The sequence below is a fragment of the Ostrinia furnacalis genome, unplaced genomic scaffold (assembly GCF_004193835.3).
Source record: "Ostrinia furnacalis isolate ACB-3 unplaced genomic scaffold, ASM419383v2 OfSCF7469, whole genome shotgun sequence".
Lineage (NCBI taxonomy): Eukaryota > Metazoa > Arthropoda > Insecta > Lepidoptera > Crambidae > Ostrinia > Ostrinia furnacalis.
Genome location: NW_021137708.1, coordinates 69,683 through 88,123, shown reverse-complemented (window position 1 = coordinate 88,123; position 18,441 = coordinate 69,683). Strand labels below are relative to the sequence as shown.

General features: G+C 46.6%; 1 protein-coding gene and 2 long non-coding RNA genes across 4 annotated transcripts in view; 1 reads left to right on the top strand and 2 right to left on the bottom strand.

Annotated features, from left to right (window-relative positions):
* Mcr (macroglobulin complement-related) overlaps positions 1 to 16,890 on the top strand; it is a 50,311-nt gene extending 33,421 nt beyond the window's left edge. For both annotated transcript variants that reach the window (XM_028321076.1, XM_028321074.1), the window contains exons 22-30: positions 3,283 to 3,519; positions 6,090 to 6,274; positions 6,821 to 6,923; positions 7,628 to 7,795; positions 10,322 to 10,423; positions 10,964 to 11,150; positions 13,626 to 13,852; positions 15,360 to 15,521; positions 16,674 to 16,890. In XM_028321076.1, coding sequence (XP_028176877.1) covers positions 3,283 to 3,519; positions 6,090 to 6,274; positions 6,821 to 6,923; positions 7,628 to 7,795; positions 10,322 to 10,423; positions 10,964 to 11,150; positions 13,626 to 13,852; positions 15,360 to 15,521; positions 16,674 to 16,874 — 1,572 coding nt within the window. In that variant the 3' untranslated portion in view covers positions 16,875 to 16,890. The remainder of the gene's footprint in view (positions 1 to 3,282; positions 3,520 to 6,089; positions 6,275 to 6,820; positions 6,924 to 7,627; positions 7,796 to 10,321; positions 10,424 to 10,963; positions 11,151 to 13,625; positions 13,853 to 15,359; positions 15,522 to 16,673) is intronic.
* On the bottom strand, positions 715 to 1,529 carry LOC114364777 (uncharacterized). Its single transcript, XR_003656877.1, has 3 exons — positions 1,257 to 1,529; positions 928 to 1,149; positions 715 to 789 (listed from the first exon to the last, which is right to left on the bottom strand). It is a non-coding gene; the product is annotated as an uncharacterized LOC114364777 (long non-coding RNA).
* On the bottom strand, positions 1,729 to 2,656 carry LOC114364776 (uncharacterized). The gene is made up of 3 exons (XR_003656876.1): positions 2,271 to 2,656; positions 1,942 to 2,163; positions 1,729 to 1,803 (listed from the first exon to the last, which is right to left on the bottom strand). It is a non-coding gene; the product is annotated as an uncharacterized LOC114364776 (long non-coding RNA).
* Positions 16,891 to 18,441: the final 1,551 nt, after the last annotated feature.

Below are 18,441 nucleotides of genomic sequence, written 5' to 3'. Positions count from 1 at the left end.
ACTCATGTGGATCGGCACGTCACTGCTCTTACGCATGTGACGTCACCCACCGCCGGCGTCATTCAGTCCGGACGCGCGGCAGGTGCTACCATGCGGTGAAGAAACCGATGTTGATGCGATGACGTATGACCTAGGTGGCTACACGTGCTAGCAGGGTTGCTAATCTGTGTCTCTTAGGTTGAGTTTCAGCATCTTACTTTAACTTTAAACGTCAAAAATCTCTCAAACTCTATATAAAAAAGACTGGTTATTGTTATAGTTACGGTTAAAGTAAGTTGGTGCAATTCAGCCTTAGTGCTGTATATTATTATTATGTGTATGCTTCCAAAGGGTTATGCCCACTTAGTATGGGACCTTTGGCCTGAGGTGGACAGACATTACAGCATGTAATTTGTTATTTATTAAATAGTCTATACCAGTAAGAAACAGAATATAAACATCATTTTGTATCCAAGTCCTTAAAAATTTTTTTTTTTGCTTAAGACTAGAAAGGTTAGAAGCAAAATAAAACACCATTTTTTTTTATTATTATTATTTTAATCTGACTTATGGGTCAATAAAATATTGTCTAGGAACTAGGCAGGTGGAAATACATGTTCCTGATACCTTGCCCAGCTCAAAAACCACAAAATTGTCATAACATGAGCACAGCAACCTACTGCTATTCGGCCAATATCAGGGCAAATGAATCCTCGTCCCATCATGTGTTTCTTGGGGCTCCACAGCATGTGTAGCAGCTCGATCAGCTCACTGTCATCAGGGATGACATATTTGGTCAGATCCCCGCAGCTGAAACAAAGAAATTAATTATGGTATCATTCAAAATTCATTATTTAAGATATTGAGATGTGATGTCAATTTTTATCTATCAGTAAGAAGTATTTGTAAAGAAAAAAATATAATGAAAATAATTATAAAGAAGCTTACTTGACAAGGTGAAATCTGTTCCATTATTTTCGAATATGTGATTCTCTTTCCGTGTTAATATGCAGTCTATGGAACATATTTGTAACAAAGATAATCCACGTTAACTGTGACCAGTGCTAGTGGTTGCTTCTTCATTTGAAATATTATTTGTCCTTGATTGGTGCAGAGCCACACCGTGGCCACAGTCCAACATGAGTGACAACATACACTGCTGTTATCAATCTAAAAAAAAAGTTTTATTAGGATTATGGTAATCTACGGTAAAGGTAGTTGATCAAATACATTGTAAAAGGTATGCAACAAGTCCACACGCTCATTCAATAACTTACCAGCTGAGGAGTCATCCACTGACATTATAACCAACTGAACTTAATAAGCTCTAGGCTATGTCGCCTCCTCTGCATCATGTCAGCTATACAATTGATACATATCATAGGTATAGGTTCCTCATGAGATTGAGGAATTCTGGTTGCATTATCCAAAATCGGGCTGGGGTTAACATTGGGGCTCGGGTCGGAGTCCATACGTAAGCCGTGGTCGGCGTTTAGGCAAGGTTCGATGTCCGAAAGTGATCCATTGGTCATTGGTTGAGTGAGATTCGTAGTTCGATTATTATTATTATTTTAATCTGACTTATGGGTCAATAAAATATTGTCTAGGAACTAGGCAGGTGGAAATACATGTTCCTGATACCTTGCCCAGCTCAAAAACCACAAAATTGTCATAACATGAGCACAGCAACCTACTGCTATTCGGCCAATATCAGGGCAAATGAATCCTCGTCCCATCATGTGTTTCTTGGGGCTCCACAGCATGTGTAGCAGCTCGATCAGCTCACTGTCATCAGGGATGACATATTTGGTCAGATCCCCGCAGCTGAAACAAAGAAATTAATTATGGTATCATTCAAAATTCATTATTTAAGATATTGAGATGTGATGTCAATTTTTATCTATCAGTAAGAAGTATTTGTAAAGAAAAAAATATAATGAAAATAATTATAAAGAAGCTTACTTGACAAGGTGAAATCTGTTCCATTATTTTCGAATATGTGATTCTCTTTCCGTGTTAATATGCAGTCTATGGAACATATTTGTAACAAAGATAATCCACGTTAACTGTGACCAGTGCTAGTGGTTGCTTCTTCATTTGAAATATTATTTGTCCTTGATTGGTGCAGAGCCACACCGTGGCCACAGTCCAACATGAGTGACAACATACACTGCTGTTATCAATCTAAAAAAAAAGTTTTATTAGGATTATGGTAATCTACGGTAAAGGTAGTTGATCAAATACATTGTAAAAGGTATGCAACAAGTCCACACGCTCATTCAATAACTTACCAGCTGAGGAGTCATCCACTGACATTATAACCAACTGAACTTAATAAGCTCTAGGCTATGTCGCCTCCTCTGCATCATGTCAGCTATACAATTGATACATATCATAGGTATAGGTTCCTCATGAGATTGAGGAATTCTGGTTGCATTATCCAAAATCGGGCTGGGGTTAACATTGGGGCTCGGGTCGGAGTCCATACGTAAGCCGTGGTCGGCGTTTAGGCAAGGTTCGATGTCCGAAAGTGATCCATTGGTCATTGGTTGAGTGAGATTCGTAGTTCGACAGTATGCCAGGGTCATCGGGAAGAGAAGCATCGAGGACCACGGTCAAAAAAATAAAGTCGTCAAAAGGGAAACTTATACAACACTCTTCTGCTTTTATTTTGGCAAAGACTTGGTTTTGAGAACTAAACAACACTTACGATGAAAAATACAAAACAAAGCGAATGACAGATAACAGCTGTGACAATATTTTCAGTGTTGCCATGCTAATAATGGGGTGATGAATAAAAATAATCGATATAAAAATCGATTGTATTTTTTGATGACTCGAAATAAGGTGTATAATAAGGTGTGTGTGAAATAAGGTTTCATTTAGTTATTTAAATATTTTTGGTAGTGTTATTGGAATATTAAAAAGGTTTAATAAATGTCATTTTACTGAATACGTATTTAAAAAAATACTAATTGTCATAGTCGAAAAACAATCGATATGAATCGATTCTTACCGATAAGATTCATTTTGGCAACACTGAATTGAGTGTTAAAGACAGGAAGTTGTAATTATCACATAAAGTACTATTTAAATTTGATTTTTATAAAGGCAAATTGATACAAAGTTATACTAAGTGAATATTTTAAAAATTAATTAAAAAATTTTGGCAAATTCATATTTTCATTAGCAGCTTGTCCACGCCAGGCCAGAAATGAACATTGTCCTTTGGCATGGAAAGCTGTATGTTTCTTTCATTAAATAAATAAATTATATTTCTAAATATGTTTGTATTCTCCACAGGCGGACGGCCTCCCACAACACCGGCACCAGTCCATCCTCCTGGACCTGTCGAACCGCGCCTACGTGTTCCAATACATGCACATCAACGTCACGGAAACGCCCGTCATCCCGTACGAGGTCGACCGCTACTACGTATTCGGGTCGAACCGAGCGCGTGTGTCCATTGTCGGAGATGTGGTGGGCCCGCTGTTCCCTACCATGCCTGTGAATGCCTCCAGTCTACTGAAGCTGCCCATGGTAAGTCTGTGACGTCGTGGGACCTCGTACGAGGTCGACCGCTACTACGTGTTCGGGTCCAACCGAGCGCGCGTGTCAATAGTGGAAGATGTGGTGGGCCCGCTGTTCCCTACCATGCCTGTGAATGCCTCCAGTCTACTGGAGCTGCCCATGGTAAGTCTGTGACGTCGTGGGACCTCGTACGAGGTCGACCGCTACTACGTGTTCGGGTCCAACCGAGCGCGCGTGTCAATAGTGGGAGATGTGGTGGGCCCGCTGTTCCCTACCATGCCTGTGAATGCCTCCAGTCTACTGAAGCTGCCCATGGTAAGCCTGTGACCTCGCCTGAGGGGATCCCGTGACCCTGTACGAGGTCGCTACTACGTGTTCGGGTCAAGTTGAGCGCGCGTGTCGATAGTCGGCAACGTGGAGGGTCCGCTGTTCCCGACCATGCCTGTGAACGCTTCCAGCCTGCTGCAGCTGCCCATGGCAAGTCCTTATATACCCCGTCACTCCGTACGAGGTCCACCGCTACTACGTGTTCGGGTCGAACCGAGCGCGCGTGTCCATCGTGGGAGATGTGGTGGGCCCGCTGTTCCCGACTATGCCCGTGAACGCTTCCAGCTTACTGAAGCTGCCCATGGTGAGTCCTCACAGACCCCGTGACCCCGTACAAGGTCGACCGCTACTACGTGTTCGGGTCTAACCGCGACCGCGTGTCCATCGTCGGACCATGCCTGTGAACGCCTCCAGCTTACTGAAGCTGCCCATGGTGAGTCCTCTCCTCACAGACCCCGTGACCCCGTACAAGGTCGACCGCTACTACGTGTTTGGGTCCAATCGAGCGCGCGTGCGAGTGGGAGATGTGGTGGGCCCGCTGTTCCCAACTATGCCTGTGAACGCCTCTAGCTTGCTGCAGCTGCCTATGGTGAGTCCTTACAGACCCCGTACGAGGTCGACCGCTACTACGTGTTCGGGTCAAGTTGAGCGCGTGTGTCGATAGTCGGCAACGTGGAGGGCCCGCTGTTCTCGACCATGCCTGTGAACGCTTCCAGCCTGCTGCAGCTGCCCATGGTAAGTCCTTATAGACCCCGTGACCTCGTACGAGGTCGACCGCTACTACGTGTTCGGGTCCAACCGAGCGCGCGTGGGAGATGTGGTGGGCCCGCTGTTCCCGACTATGCCTGTGAACGCCTCCAGCCTGCTGCACCTGCCTATGGTGAGTCCTCACGAAATTCCGTCACTCCATACGAGGTCGACCGCTACTACGTGTTTGGGTCCAATCGAGCGCGCGTGTCCATAGTGGGAGATGTGGTGGGCCCGCTGTTCCCGACTATGCCTGTGAACGCTTCCAGCCTGCTGCACCTGCCTATGGTGAGTCCTCACAAAATTCCGTCACTCCGTACGAGGTTGACCGCTACTATGTGTTTGGGTCCAATCGAGCGCGCGTGTTTATAGTCAAATTCAATTGTTATTATTCATAACCAGGTGTTTTTACATTTCTATATTGCGATCGGGGAATTCTTTTAAGTAAATAAATACTGTCCCCGCTCTCCATATTAATTTAACATTAATTGACAATATAAATAATAATTATGACTTTAGATATACATGTATTATTTTTCAGCCTATTTTTATTAAATTAAATAAAATAATATAGTCGGCGACGTGGTGGGCCCGCTGTGAACCCCCAACGCAGCCATGGTAAGCCTGGGACCTCACGGGGACCCCGTGACCCCGTACGAGGTCGACGCTACTACGTGGTCGGCTCGCGCACGGGACCCGCCTAAGACCGTATGAGGTGACCCGCCTCCACGTGTTCGACATATTAGAATCTAGAGCAGTGGTTCTTAACCGGTGGTCCCTGGAGGCATTCCAAGTGGTCCACGAATTTTACTTGCACACCTTGGTCAAAACCAATTTTAACTGATTTTTGCAGTCAAACTGGTTTTGACCGATTATGAGGTGGTCCCTGACAAGACAGAAATTTGGTAAAATGGTCCCTCATGATTCAAAGGTTAAGAACCACTGATCTAGAGGTATTTCACAGAATATTGCAAAGCAAAGAAAACCCATTTCACTGCAGGACATAGACCTCACCCCAACTGTGGGGTGGCCCTAACACGCTATACACATGCAAGTTTATTCAAAATCAAATTAAAACATAACTACCGCCATTAGGCCTCAGCCTCGAATTTAGCGGACAGCGGCGCGGGAGCGGGGCAGGCAACGCAGACCCGTTCTCCAAACAAGCGGGCAGCTCGCGCGGCACTTTAGCGGCGAAGTGTTGTGTTCGGGGTTGTGTTGTCGAGATATTTGTTTTTATTCGCAAACGAAATGTCTGAACAACGGCAACAATTTTATTTCGATTAAAATTTATTCCTAACGCTCGATTTATTGTGGGCAAAAGAAGGAGTGCGCTGCCCGCTCGTTGCCCGCTCGTTGCCCGCTCCCGCGCCGCTGTTTTCGAGAACCGGTCTATTTGATTTTACGCATAAGATCCTGCCGCTCCCGCGCCGCTACCGCCGCCGCCCCGCTGCCCGCTAAATTCGAGGCTGAGGCCTTAAACTTATTTTTTCTGTCTCTCTTAGGACTCGGCCGAACAGAACATGTTCAGTTTCGCAGCGAACATGTACCTGACGCTATACATGCGGCTCATCAACCAGCGCAACCGCACGCTGGAACACGACGCGTTCTACCACATGAACATCCTCTACCAGCGCCAGCTGTCCTTCATGAAGCCTGATGGCTCCTTCAGCCTGTTCCGCAGCGACTGGTGAGTGTATCCCATGTATAGCGCAGCTGTGCTCCCCTAGACAGTAACACATGATGATACCTCATCAACCAGCGCCTTGTGTCATATGAGCATCCTCTACCAGCGCCAGCTGTCCTTCATGAAGCCCGATGGCTCCTTCAGCCTGTTCCGGAGCGACTGGTGAGTGTATCCCATGGTATAGCGCAGCTGTGCTCCCCTAGACAGTGACATGATGATACCTCATCAACCAGCGCCTTGTGTCACATGGACATCCTCTACCAGCGCCAGCTATCCTTCATGAAGCCATGTAATGTTAAACATGGGTGTTAAGATACTATTTGTCAATTGACATGCTTTTTGAGCTGTTAAAACGTGGCACTGCCATGATTCGTAAGAACTCCCACGAGATTTTGTATTTTAAAGAAGTTGTGTCTTACAATTTGAAGAAAACACTAATTTCTTGTACTATTTTCTTCTCTAGTTCTTTATATTGATTTAACAATTTTCAGTGGTAGGCTTCTAGGTATTTGAAAAAGAAAAATTGTCATGGATTGTAATTATTTGTAGGAATCAATCAGCATCAAGCGTCTGGCTGACGTCATTCTGCGCGAAGATCTTCCAAGACGCCAGCTTCAACGAATGGGAGAACTTCATCTACATTGATCCGAATGTAAGTAGCATCTAAATAAGGACATGGAGAAGAAAAATTAAGAATGCAGGAAACCCTTCAGTGTCATAATTAGCTTTAAACAGATCTCGAGTAACATTACATTATCTTTTATTTTTTCTTGCAAACCATTCTAAACTAGAATGGTCAAATGTCACATACACTATTACGAGTATAGACAGGTGTGTAATTACAACGTCATGTTAAGCATGACTTGCCTTTATGAAGTTAAAAGCAGGCCCCCCTAGACAAAACGCACTTTTTGATCGAATCGAAAATCGAATCCGTCAAAACTCCATACAAAAAAGGGGCTTTTCGACCACTTATCGACTGGTTTGCGATTATAATTTGCACTTTGTCTAGACCCACTGTATAATAGACATGTTGACACCACCAATCATTTGACGTACTTTTTAAAAGTGTCAAGACGAAACTCTCCCATAGATTTTGTATGGCACTACAAGCAAGTGACGTCACTATTTTGTCAACTCAAATAAACTACTTTTTTCAATTACAATGCGACCAAAAATAAGTTTTTAAGACCAGAATGAAGTGTCTTTTTAGAAAAGTTGTGATTTCGAATTATTGGAGAACGGTGTCAAATTGTCCATTACGGCCGAATTTTTTTGGAATTAAATTGTGTTACACTCATGGATTTTGGAATCTACCTTCTATTTGTAATTTCGTTTATTGTGTTTCTCGTTCAGGTGATTTCCTTGGCCGTGGACTGGGTGCTACAACACCAGCTGCCGCACGGAGCCTTCTACGAGGTGACGTGGCTGCCGTCACGCAACGACAACTCCACGCTGCACGTGCCTGCCGCTGAGCCCGTCGCCGCTCAGCTGCTGGCCGACCCCAACAACCCCGCTGTGCTGGTCAGTGAGCCGCTTACGGGACTATTCCCACCTCTCGTTCCCACCACTGCAACTCCTGTGTAGCCAGGATCTACAGCTTGACCGCCACAAAAACCCAATCAATGAAGGTAAGTTTGTCCCGGGGGAAATTTAAACTGTCATTGGACCCGCAACGAAATTAATCAGAAGAACATAGGAGGAGTTCGAAATTAAGGTTCGACTTCCCTCCATTGCAAAGCGGATGACAGGTGACAAACAAAGGTTTAAAACGTTTAAGAAAAGATTATGCACCACGGACAATAAATTAAATTAAGGGGGCCTATCTTATGAGCAATCAGCAACTACCTGCCAATAATATTTTTCACAAAATCGCTTAAAAGCACGTTGAAAAGTGAGCCGCTTGTGTCGGCACTGCTGCCGCCGACACGGCGCCTGCAGGTGACGTGCTGCCGGCCGACCCCAACAACCCCGCTGTGCTGGTCAGTGAGCCGCTTGTGTCGGCACTGTGCTGGCCAGTGAGCTGCTTGTGTCGGCACTGTGCTGGCCAGTGAGCCGCTTGTGTCGGCACTGTGCTGGTCAGTGAGCCGCTTGTGTCGGCACTGTGCTGGTCAGTGAGCCGCTTGTGTCGGCACTGTGCTGGTCAGTGAGCCGCTTGTGTCGGCACTGTGCTGGTCAGTGAGCCGCTTGTGTCGGCACTGTGCTGGTCAGTGAGCCGCTTGTGTCGGCACTGTGCTGGTCAGTGAGCCGCTTGTGTCGGCACTGTGCTGGTCAGTGAGCCGCTTGTGTCGGCACTGTGCTGGTCAGTGAGCCGCTTGTGTCGGCACTGTGCTGGTCAGTGAGCCGCTTGTGTCGGCACTGTGCTGGTCAGTGAGCCGCTTGTGTCGGCACTGTGCTGGTCAGTGAGCCGCTTGTGTCGGCACTGTGCTGGTCAGTGAGCCGCTTGTGTCGGCACTGTGCTGGTCAGTGAGCCGCTTGTGTCGGCACTGTGCTGGTCAGTGAGCCGCTTGTGTCGGCACTGTGCTGGTCAGTGAGCCGCTTGTGTCGGCACTGTGCTGGTCAGTGAGCCGCTTGTGTCGGCACTGTGCTGGTCAGTGAGCCGCTTGTGTCGGCACTGTGCTGGTCAGTGAGCCGCTTGTGTCGGCACTGTGCTGGTCAGTGAGCCGCTTGTGTCGGCACTGTGCTGGTCAGTGAGCCGCTTGTGTCGGCACTGTGCTGGTCAGTGAGCCGCTTGTGTCGGCACTGTGCTGGTCAGTGAGCCGCTTGTGTCGGCACTGTGCTGGTCAGTGAGCCGCTTGTGTCGGCACTGTGCTGGTCAGTGAGCCGCTTGTGTCGGCACTGTGCTGGTCAGTGAGCCGCTTGTGTCGGCACTGTGCTGGTCAGTGAGCCGCTTGTGTCGGCACTGTGCTGGTCAGTGAGCCGCTTGTGTCGGCACTGTGCTGGTCAGTGAGCCGCTTGTGTCGGCACTGTGCTGGTCAGTGAGCCGCTTGTGTCGGCACTGTGCTGGTCAGTGAGCCGCTTGTGTCGGCACTGTGCTGGTCAGTGAGCCGCTTGTGTCGGCACTGTGCTGGTCAGTGAGCCGCTTGTGTCGGCACTGTGCTGGTCAGTGAGCCGCTTGTGTCGGCACTGTGCTGGTCAGTGAGCCGCTTGTGTCGGCACTGTGCTGGTCAGTGAGCCGCTTGTGTCGGCACTGTGCTGGTCAGTGAGCCGCTTGTGTCGGCACTGTGCTGGTCAGTGAGCCGCTTGTGTCGGCACTGTGCTGGTCAGTGAGCCGCTTGTGTCGGCACTGTGCTGGTCAGTGAGCCGCTTGTGTCGGCACTGTGCTGGTCAGTGAGCCGCTTGTGTCGGCACTGTGCTGGTCAGTGAGCCGCTTGTGTCGGCACTGTGCTGGTCAGTGAGCCGCTTGTGTCGGCACTGTGCTGGTCAGTGAGCCGCTTGTGTCGGCACTGTGCTGGTCAGTGAGCCGCTTGTGTCGGCACTGTGCTGGTCAGTGAGCCGCTTGTGTCGGCACTGTGCTGGTCAGTGAGCCGCTTGTGTCGGCACTGTGCTGGTCAGTGAGCCGCTTGTGTCGGCACTGTGCTGGTCAGTGAGCCGCTTGTGTCGGCATTGTGCTGGTCAGTGAGCCGCTTGTGTCGGCACTGCTGCCGCCGACACGGCGCCTGCAGGTGACGTGCTGCCGGCGCGCAACGACAACTCCACGCGGCACGAGATCTTTACTGCCGGAACCTTTTTCAATAGGGCACTATTGTATTTCCTCAGCAAAATACTTTCAGCATACTCTGGGCGCGGGGGAAGCCAGGGGTTATATGAGACCCTCCCTGCCAGAGAAGCAGGATCGACTCACTAAAAACCAGACAGGTCACTCAAGTGGCGCTTAGTGGGACAGCACGCGAATCGCAATTTAGCAATACATACGTGCATCCTGTGCTTATAGCCTCACTCAAACAAGCCGCCCTTACCACCTTCACCTTTTTGCAACCTCCCATACATGATTTGGAACTCCAAATTTGAATCTATAGGCTCAAATATAAACTTGAAATGTGTTTTCAGGTAAATAATACGGTGATATCGCAGCGTAACATTACGCTGACGGCCCAAGTTGTGATCACGCTGGAAACGGTCAAGAATCTCAAGGACATTGGAATACGAGAGGTTTGTGTTTCATATTTTTTCAGTACATGACTTGGTACATAGCGAAGATCGTTTTTCTCATGTGCCTACAAATAATGAAGGCAAATGCAAATCTTTGCTATGTAAGAAGTAATAAACTTCTTTTGTATCTTTTCCTTTTGTTTTTCTTAAAAGCTACGATAAACTTTTCTCTTGTCTGTTTTTCCTTTATTTCGCTCATGAGAGAATTAGCGCGTTTACACACTATGCCGCAGCAGCAGTGGCACCGTCCTCCGCTAAAAATCACGCGGCCGTCTGCATGCGTCTTTATCGAAATTGCGTGAGCAGCGCATGCGTTTCCATATGCGGGGCCTTTTCCATTCCATGCATAAGGCCCGGTTTCCACCAAGGAAGAACGGAGCGAGATAACATTCTGAATGAAATCTGGTTTGGTTTTTCAAAAACATTTCTCCGCTTCGCCTTGCTGAAAACCGGGCCTAATAGGTTTCGTGAGTTTTAGCGTAGGCCCTCTTTTGTGTAATCTCGCTTAGTATCGAAATGTAAATCGAACCTTTGTTTTAGGGTCTAAGCGCGCGCGTGGTGCAAGCCCAACAGCGCGCCATCTCATACCTGGAGAAGCAGCTACGTCTACTAGACGAGTTCGGCGAGCCCTACGCTTTAGCGCTTGTTGCGCACGCGCTCACGTTCTCCAAGGCGCCCAGCTCGGAACACGCATATCGCTTGCTCAAGCGCCGCCAGCGAGCAGAAGGTACGCTCAATACTTTATACTTTATTGCTTCACCACATTAGCATTTAGGTCTTACAATTCAAGCAGATCAATGTGGACCCAGTTAGCTCAGCTGTTACTTGACAATGTATACCTCTAGAAGTAGCAGACGAAGCGAAGAAAATCGGCAAGACTTGGAGCGAGATCAAACGCGAAGCTCAAGACCGAACGCGATGGAGGACTGTTGTGGATGCCCTCTGCCCCATTTAGGGGACATAAGATATTAATGTCCGTTTTCACGATCAATCCCTCATTTTTAAGTGACCCCTATGGTAACACTTAACAGGAATTTATTTTTTTATAGGGGTCACTTAAAAATTAGGGATTGATGGTGAAAACGGGTATAAGTCAAGTAAGTCAGAAGCAGCTGCGTCTACTGGACGAGTTCGGCGAGCCCTACGCTTTAGCGCTTGTAGCGCACGCGCTCACGTTCTCCAAGGCGCCAAGCTCTGAACACGCATATCGCTTGCTCAAGCGCCGTCAGCGAGCAGAAGGTACGATCAGCTGTTACTTGACAATGTACCTTTAGAAGTTTTAACAATGTAGACCTCTAAAGCCCGGTCTGTGAGCACGTATAATTTTGTCCAATAACCCCAAGCTACCCATCCTTATCGCTCGCGCATAATTATATTGCTGTCGCGACTGTGCGACGGGCGACCGCAGTGAGTGTGCGAGCGCGACAGCAACATAATTACGCGCGAGCGATAAAGATGGGTAGCTTAGGGTCATTGGACAAAATTCTACGTGCTCGCAGACCAGACTATAAAAGTAGCAGACGAGGCGAAGAAAATCGGCAAGACTTGGAGCGAGATCAAACGTGAAGCTTAAGACCGAACGCGATGGAGGACTGTTGTGGACGCCCTCTGCCCCATCTAGGGGACATAAGATATTAATGCCCGTTTTCACGATCAATTCCTCATTTTTAAGTGACCCCTATGGTAACACAACAGGAATTTTGTTTTCATAGGGATCACTTAAAAATTAGGGATTGATGGTGAAAACGGGCATAAGTCAAGTAAGTCAGAAGCAGCTGCGTCTACTGGACTAGCTCGACGAGCCCTACCTTATCCAAGGCGCCCAGTGCTGTACGTACACGCTTACCGCTTGCTCAAGCGCCGCCAGCGAGCAGAAGGTACGCTCAGCTGTTAAGAGCGTTTACGCCGTTTGGCGCAAAAACAGTACTTTTTCAACTCGTTACAATCATTAACCAGTAATACTACAAATATGTTATAGGCATAAATAGTTAGGCAATTTCGTCGTCTAAATAGTTAATTGAGAAAATATTGCGATTAGTTTAGTATTTAAGAATTCTATCAAGATAAGTCCACACAGGTTTTGTAAATTTCCACTTTAGCGTGAGTTTACAAGCTGAAATTTTTATAAAAATACTGTGAAAACGATTTAATAAACATTTATATCCTATTGCATAGTTCCTTGGGCAAATAGTTATCAGAGAAAAATTTTAGATTTAAGCATTTTACAATAAGAAATCACAAATTAAAAGAACGTGAAATACCCAAAAATCAAAGTGATTTTTTCACCAATATTCTTCCTTTTTTCAACATAAAAATAGCTTAATATAATAAAACAACATCTTCTTTAAAATATTTACTTTAAAACGATATTTAGTTCATTGTTATTGTTTTGCTATAAACATTTGAAAACTATTAAAAAACGCCGCGCGCGAATCATTTCCAATGATTCCCCTTGAAACGCCGCGCTTCGCGTAAACGCTCTTAAGGTCATAGCACAGATATCAACTCGGAAAGAGATCGTCACTATATCAACTCGGGTCGTTCAGAATTCTTTGTCTGAAACTCCCCACTCAAACTGATTCAACCAGTGCGGTCGGAGACCCGTAAGCGCGGCGTCTTCTAGTCGACCTCGACTAGGCGTACCGGAGCTCTGCTGGACGAGTTATGTGTAAATGTTTTTGGCAGGCTCCCATGCGCTTATCCTTAGTCAGAGACGAGTGCAATTCAACGCAGCAAAAACTGCGAGTGTGGTCAAATCTATGGTAAGCAAATACCATAGACTTGACCACGCTTGCTTGCGGCCTACGGGCCAATAAGCGGCGAGGTGCAAGAATTTTCTGAGTCAGCTTAGAAAACTACGCCAACTACGTGATGGATAATCTCAGTCGGTACAACTCACGCGAAAGAAGAATTTAAAGTTTATATTTCCTGTTTTGATGATTTAACTAACCCAACCATAGTTATTTAATTTTTAGCGTTAAGAGTCGCATCTCAAACTAATTTGAAAATTATAAAAAACTTGAAAAAATCGAACTGCCTAAGGCGGGAATGGAACCCACGACCTTCCGCTTGCCGGGCGACTGCTCATCCAACTGAGCTTCTCAGACACTGGATGAACCCGTCGAAATTTTCAAGTGTAATGCTGTACGCTTCGATTTTTTCAAGTTATTTATAATTTTCTAACCCAACGATATTTCCCCAGGTGGGCTCGTATACTGGGGTCGCGAGCCAGTGCCGCCGCCTCCCTACAAAATGGAGAACCAGAAGCCTTTCCTCCTGCCTCGTCTGCCCTACAAGTACGACTCCAACAACATTGCGGCCACGGCGTACGCGCTTCTGGCCTGCATGGACCACCAGGACAACAACGAAGCCATCGTCATGTGGCTCAACGCGCAGCGGCTACACGACGGCGGCTGGGCCTCCACACAGGTTCGTGATAAGCTGGACTGTAGTTCAATAGCATTGGCGTATCTAAAGCCCTGTCTGTGAGCACGTAGAATTTGGTCCAATGACCCCGAGCTTCCCATCCTTATCGCTCGCGCGTAATTATATTGCTGTCGCGACTGTGCGACGGGCGCCCGCAGTGAGTGTGCGAGCTTGGGGTCATTGGACAAAATTCTACCTGCTCGCAGACCAGACTATAGAGTCATTTTTCAGGGGGGCTGGCCCCTGACATGTTATGATCCGTAAGAAACCATTCTGGATTTTGGGGTGGGCACGGCACGCATGCTCAATTAATAGTGTGATCTTTAGGAAGCCTGTCCGTCCACTGGTAGAATGAGAACAGAAGCAGATCTGTCTCAATAAATAAGGATTGCCCGTCATCTCCCCTCTACAGCGGACGGGCAGCCTAACGTAGTATAGTACTAAGGCTGGCATCTACCAGAATAGGCTTCAATTAACGCGTAGTTCTCCAAACATTGGGTAGTTAAATAATAACAAGTGCGACTCCAACAACAACAATGAAGCCATCGTCATGTGGCTCAATGCGCAGCGGCTACATGACGGCGGCTGGGCCTCCACACAGGTCGGTGTTATTATGAATTCATCCCACTCAGGATAGGTCCACAGTGTGTTCTTGTCCATTGGAGCGAAGAAAAAAGAAGGGATTTTTTTATGCAAGACGGCAGGTATTTGACCGCAATCGCAAAAGCTGTGTCAATAAAATAGGATTGCCCTTCATCTTCTCCCTATAGTGGACAGGCAGCCTATAGCAATGTGTGACAAAGGCTAGCGTTTATTACAACAGGCTAGAATTCCTGCGCAATGTTCCAACTACCTTAATACGTCGCGATCCCAGTCCAAGTGACGACAGTATTTTTGAGGTTAAGAGAAGTATCGATCCCGTAACATGATCTTTAAATCCAAAATAGAAGAGTAGAGAAGCAGACAGAAGCTGTTTTGGTGATCAACCCCAAGTAGCAGAAAATAAATATTTGCTCAGACTTAGCTTTGCGTCGCCTCGCCATGCATCACTCGGCCGTCGCCAGTTTCGTACCCGCAGACTTAGTTCCGTATTGGTCATCATCATCATCATCATTTCAGCCACAGGACGTCCACTGCTGAACATAGGCCTCCCCCAATGCTTTCCATGTTGATCGATTGGTAGCGGCCTGCGTCCAGCGCTTCCCTGCTACCTTTACGATGTCGTCGGTCCACCTTGTAGGTGGACGTCCCACGCTGCGTTTTCCGGTACGCGGCCTCCATTCCAGAACCTTTCTGCCCCATCGGCCGTCAGTTCTGCGTACTATGTGCCCTGCCCATTGCCACTTCAGCTTGCTATTACGTCGGGCTATGTCAGCGACTTTGGTTCGTTTACGGATCTTCTCATTTCTGATTCGATCTCGCAAAGAAACAACAGTTCCGTATTGGTAACGTTTTTTATATTGTGTCTCGATTCGCAGGGCTTGAAGGATTAAGTTATGTTTGATTGCAGGACACATACATAGCTCTCCGAGCACTGATCGAGTACACGAACCGGAAGCGGCTGCGTGACGTCAGCGCATTAGCTCTGACCATCGACGCGGTGGCGCTCAACGGCTCCTCGCGGGTGCTGCACATCGACAACAACAACCTGGCCGTCATGCAGAGCGTCGATGTGAGTACACTATTGTCTTTTTAGCCTGGTTTTGAAATGGCGCTGACGCACGTTGACCGTTGGCGCTGACAGCCGAAATGTATGAAGCGTCGCCGTTAGTTACATATAGATGACCCACGCTGAACTGTCCCACCAAACTCAATGACAGGGGGGCGCTACCATCGTTCAACTATATGGTTTCCAGCATGGCAAAAATCGGAACCAGCGATCCGGTATTGACGGTGGCGCCCCGCTGTCAATGTCATTGATAGGACAGTTCAGTATTTTGGAACTATACATAATTGATCTGTCAGCGGTGACGATTGCGGTCAGCGTTATTCTAATGGTGCATCCACACATGCCGCCAGCTTTCAGTCTGCCTTGTCAGTAAAAGGTAGACGACCGCCGGGTTAGCCGCCGGCCGTGCCGCCCGGCATGTGTGGATGCGCCATTAAATCCGCCATACATTTCTTGGAATCGTTTCATCCGTATGAAGCAGACAAAGGTAGAAAAAGGCCTCTCTTACGGATTTCCGAAACGACCGGTCCTGCTTTGCCTGAATCCAGGTGCTTTCCGCGACCTTCACCAGATCGTCGATCGATTTCATAGCATAAAGTAAATTTTATTTATATTTTCTTTATTGTAAACTAGCTGACCCGGCGAACTTTGTTCCGCCTTAATGGCAATAAATAAGCAGACTTTTTTTTATTTCGAACGGGATAAAAAGTATCCTATGTCCTTCTCCTGGCTCTAAACTACCTCCCTGACATGTTTCAGCTAAATCGGTTCGGCCGTTCTTGAGTTATAAGCGAAGTAACTAACACGACTTTCTTTTATATATATAGAAGATACAGGTTAATAATACAGTTATGAGATATCAATAATACAGCATGTCTTATGTTTCTGTAGGTTCTGCGTAGACAGAGTTGTTTATTCCGATAGAGAGTAACCCCTCACTCCCTTACTCCCGTAAGGTTATTGAGACTCAGTTAGCAAGTCTAACTTTATTAAAGGATCTCTATACTAGCGTCCGCGCAGCGCAACGTTTTTTTCGGACAAGTTACGCAACTTCTCTATGCTGTTGCGGCGTAAGCGTTGTTGAGACAATGACGCTCCAAAGACGCTAATGTGTGTCCCTTACAGCTTTTTTAACACAATCCCTACTTCATTCAGATTCCCGAAGCCTGGGGTACAGTGAAAGTGACGGCGCGCGGCGCGGGCTACGCCATCCTTCAAATGAGCGTGCAATATAACGTGGACGTGGCGCGCTTCCAGACCGACCCGCCTGTGCGTGCGTTCCACCTCGCGCACCAGCCATTGCGCTACTACGGACGGAATCAGTCGCACATCGAGATGCAGTCTTGCGCCAGGTAAGTTTCTGCAGTTGCCACGTGCATGACACGTGATCGGGCGCGCATAGACTAGTGCAGTACAACTTGGACATGGCGCGCTTCCAGACCGACCCGCCTGTGTAATCAGTCGCACATCGAGATGCAGTCTTGCGCCAGGTACGTCATTGCAGTACTTTCTCGGTGCCATGTGACTGATCAGAGGTGGAATTGTGGAAAGCAATCGCAATCATTTGACAGTTCATAAAGTACGATAAAGTCAGTTAAACAAAGCGTTTGACAGAATAATCGTACGTTATGAACTGACACGATTGCTTTACACAATTCCACCTCAGGTGTAGTACCACGTGACCGAACGGGCGCGCGACAGAGTCGAGATGACGTCTTCTCTAAAGATCTTACGACACTTTTCTTTGGATGAAATCAACTTTAACTGCTTTTCCCGAATAAAGCAAATCTCTAACTTCTTTAGTGAAGTCACGTCAGGCTGCGCAGGAGTTATAGTAAAAATAGTCCCGAATCTATTTAAATTCTACTGCAATAATAAACAACATGGGAGAATAGGCTTTTCGCCTAAATTTCAATAATTAGTTAATAATANAAAAAAAAAAAAAAAACATACGGGTCGAATTGAGAACCTCCTCCTTTTTTTGAAGTCGGTTGAAAAGGAACCAATTTTTATTAATAGACGTAGATACCTACGTCATTTTTTAATAACGAATTCCAAATTGGTATTTTAGACTAACCTTGCAACTATACAATTTATTACATTACGTTGCAATGCTCTAACCTTTGATGTCATTGCAATTATTCATGGTNCCTTTTTTATTGATTTTTGGTTTCAAAGCTTTCGTGTTTCAAACAAGGTCTCCTTACAAAAAATCCCTTGTTCGATGGATTCCATAAGAAGTATGACATCATTATGTCAGCATAATTATTATAAAATGGAGTGTAGTTATGTAGGGGCTGTGTGTCTTGTGTGCCTCTACAGTGTTGATGTTGGATGTAGTTGTAGTTTTATCTACGTCACGGGATGTGGTAATTAAAACTGTGTCCGATTCCGTAGAGAGCGTTTATTACACTGAATTGTAAGTAAGTTATAAAAATGAAGTAAAATGAACAGAAAGTAGGTCGCGCGCGCAGGCGCTATGTCAGCAGATTTAGTGAACAACTTATATGCTATGTACTTGCTCGTACATCCTGCCATATCAAGAAAGAAATAGTACAAACATTAGACTTAAGTAATTAAACAAAAAACTATTTAATATCGTTAACACGAGCCGGGAACGGAGAGGTTGCCGCGTCGACCCTGGTGCTGATGGCGTTGAGCTCGATGCAGCTGTCCACGACCGAGTGACTGCGGTTGGTTTCTCTGTTATCAGGTTGCGCTGCCGTGGCTCGTCCACGTTGTAGTAGGTGTTTCTTAATCTTGAGCGCGCTAATAACTCCAATCAATACAGCTCCCAGGATTGAGATTCCATACATTGCGTATTGATGATATTCATGGGAATCTGCTTTGAAGTTCAGCGTTTCTTGTTCCCTTTTTACTCCTTCAATTCTCTCCTTTAGCGTTTTTAGTTGGTCGTCATGAC